We start from the raw sequence: 3130 nt of genomic DNA, 5'->3' as shown, positions 1-3130 counted from the left end.
AAAAAAAAAAAAAAAAAAAAAAAAAAAAAAAAAAAAAAACATCCTTGCAAAAAATAAATCTGATCCTAAACAAACCTCTAGATCTGAAAACCAATTTACAGGAAGTATGGGAGATTATAGAACATATTAAACTAAACTTTGATAACACAACAAGCTAAATCAAGAACGTTCAATTCTTTAAGACAAATGACCCAGTTTCTTAAATAATAAATGACATGGAAAACAAAAAAAAGGGAGAGAAAGTGCAGAGGCATAGATTATGATACTTAAGAGACATATCAACCTAATTGAATAAATCAATATAGAAAAGAACTTTTAAGAGGGAAAATCTGAAATGACTGGGTATTAGTTAATATTAAGGTTATTATTATTACTCTTGTTAGATGTAATAAGGGTATTGTCACACTTTAAAAAGCCCTTAGCTTATAAGAGGTGTGTTACTTATGAACAAAATTATGTCTGGTATTGCCTTTAAAATATTTGGAGGGATGGGCTGGCCAGTTAGCTCAGCTGGTTAGAGCACGGCCTTATAACACCAAGATCAGGGGTTTGGATCCCCATACCAGCCAGCCACCAAAAAACAAACAAAAAACCAAAATATTTGGAGGAGGTGTATGGTTAGTGTCCATTATATTACTCTCTTTACATTAGTGTGCGTTTGAAATTTTCCATTAAAAATATAATAAAAAATTTCCATGTTCCATATCTACGAACTTGGCTGGTCTGATAGGGTAACCCATAGTTTGAACAGCACTTAGATTCAAAGGCAATCATATTCTTACGTGAGAATAATTAACCCTTCAATTATCTGCTTTCTTAGCTTGGATATAACATACAGGCAGGGTCAGCTTTAGCTCAAGCGGTTACTTCCTCAAGCCAGACTTTATTCTGTCTAACATACAGGCAGCACAAAAGGGTGTCACGATTTCACGAAGTGGGACGCATACTCACTTTGCAGAGACTGGGTCTGTAGTTAAAACCCATCCCTGATACTCGTTCTTCTCACTGGCTGTCACTCTGACCTCTTTGTAAATGTAATCTTGCCATTCTAAGGGGCCTTTCTTCATCCATTCACTCATGATTGCCAGCGGGCTAGATCTAAAACAATCACCAGTTTGCGTTAATATAGACGTTCCACCCAAGCAAATGTCTTACCCCTAATCTCCATCCTAGAAGCAGAGAACATTTTATTTGCCTCGAGTTTATAACGAGTTACTTAATACAATTAAGTATTAATATACGTACAACGAACTGATACTATGGATGGGGAAAGGAACACGTGTAAAGACTGCTTGATAAATTTTAAAAATATATCAGGCAAAGGAAAATTGTTAATTTTTACAATTCAGTCTGAAAGCTAAGGGGACACCCAGTCGCGGCGGGTTCGAACTAGCAAACCTGGCATTCCCCTGCAGATCACTTTCACTCTGGCTTTGAACTATGGTCTGCAGCTGATGCTCAAACCCTTCAACTCTGCTTTCCTTCCATCAAAGGAGTTCGCCCCACATCACTTTTAGCCAAAACAGAAGCAGAGAATTTCTCTGATATCTGGCCATTCGCTCTCTGGCTCTGGGCCTCCTCTGGGTCCCTCCATGGAGAGGCCCCCGACTAGTGACAATTTTCCCTTAAAATTTATTTGTAGGATGCGCAATGGAGGGAGCAGCAGCTAAAGCTGTAGAGCTCAGACTCCCGGTCCTGTCCTGCGATACTTAAAGCTGCTCTCAAACCAAGTGGCACTTAACGTTTAACTCTGACAAACGAGAAAAAATACCAGTAAAAGATCCCTGCAACAACTCCCGGTGCTCAGCAACCACGCTGTGAGGAAGGACCCCGGGACCAGAGCCCGCCCGAGACCAGCGTGCTTTGCGCCAGTCGTCACTTCCTGTCCCCAGAAGTCCCCGTTCTGTAGTCCTCGGCTTTGGCGGCTCCTGGGAGGTCTGAGTCGCGGGGCCAGGAGGGCGGTGTCCGGGGAGGGGCAGAAATTTTTGTGTAATAATAATAATAATACTAAGCCGCCATGTTCTCTACGCCGCCCCTCTCCATTGCCGCGATGGACAATTCAAATAACTTTTTTTTTTTTTTTTTAAAGAGAAGACTCCTGCCAAGTCCTCAATGATAGCAGACATGGAAATGCACTTTTGCCATAAAATCAAAGCACATGAATCCGCTGGGTAAATCCTAAAGCTCTACAAGTGTGGAGTGAACGTGAGAAGAACGGGGTATTTCTTGTACAGGAGTATTCAGATGACTTCTCCTTTGGGATGTGCCTTCGGTAACGGTTTTGTAGGAGGTGCAGAAGCTAGAAGGAAATGCATCCAACCGGGTTGGAATACACCTAGCAAATCACTCACTACAAGCCCCTCCGATGGAAAGTGCAAAGGACCTGCTTCCACTTACAGATTTCTGATCTGTCGTGGAATTAAGTACTTCATTGGCTTCTGGCATGGTCAGAAGGGACTGAGATCCCGAAAAATGGTACAAGGTGGTCAATGCTGAGTTCTTCTAAATGTGAAAACCAAGAGAAATTTACAAAAACTTAATTAGAAGACTATTAAATCAAGATGTAGAAAACATCGAAAATTAATCGGCTTTTCCCTTACTACTTAGGATTTGAGTTCCATATCATCCTCGAAGTATATTGTTTCTTTTCCTTTCTTTTTTTTTTTTTTTTTGGCGGCTGGCTAGTAGGGGGATCTGAACTCTTGACCTTGGTGTTAGTATATTGTTTCTTTTTCTTTTTTTGCCAGTTTTTTTTTTTTTATTGAAGCATAATTGATTATACATACTTGTGAGTATATTGTTTCTTATTGTCATCGTTTCAATTATTCTTCCCACGATCTTCATTCTTGAATGATTGGCTGATTATATTAATGTGGCTTTAGTGGATCAAATTTTGCCAGTTAAAGCCCTCTGTAAATCTACGAAGAGCTAATATGAATGCCAATTGTTATTACAGTGTGAAGGAAAACATTTGACCTCGTAAAAAATTCAGTCTAAAAGAGCTACAACCATTTTGTGACAACTGTTCATTTGCATTTTTTTGTTTGGTTTTGGTTTGTGGTTTTCTTTTGGTGGCTGGTTTGTGCCACAGGGGTCCCAACCCTTGAGCTTGGTGTTATAACACTGCACT

At 39.9% G+C, this 3130-nt stretch overlaps 1 protein-coding gene across 1 annotated transcript in view; it reads right to left on the bottom strand.

Annotated features, from left to right (window-relative positions):
* The window catches only part of GEMIN6 (gem (nuclear organelle) associated protein 6), a 5680-nt gene extending 3810 nt beyond the window's left edge, over nt 1-1870 (bottom strand). Inside the window, exons 1-2 of the mRNA XM_008594478.1 lie at nt 1772-1870; nt 952-1098 (exon numbers count right to left, since the gene is read on the bottom strand). Coding sequence (XP_008592700.1) covers nt 952-1079 — 128 coding nt within the window. The 5' untranslated portion in view covers nt 1080-1098; nt 1772-1870. The remainder of the gene's footprint in view (nt 1-951; nt 1099-1771) is intronic.
* Between the last annotated feature and the right edge of the window lie 1260 nt (nt 1871-3130).

Source organism: Galeopterus variegatus, unplaced genomic scaffold, assembly GCF_000696425.1.
Source record: "Galeopterus variegatus unplaced genomic scaffold, G_variegatus-3.0.2 Scaffold10845, whole genome shotgun sequence".
Taxonomy (NCBI): Eukaryota; Metazoa; Chordata; class Mammalia; order Dermoptera; family Cynocephalidae; genus Galeopterus; species Galeopterus variegatus.
Note: the sequence above shows the minus strand (reverse complement) of the source record. Positions and strands in the feature narration are given on the sequence as shown.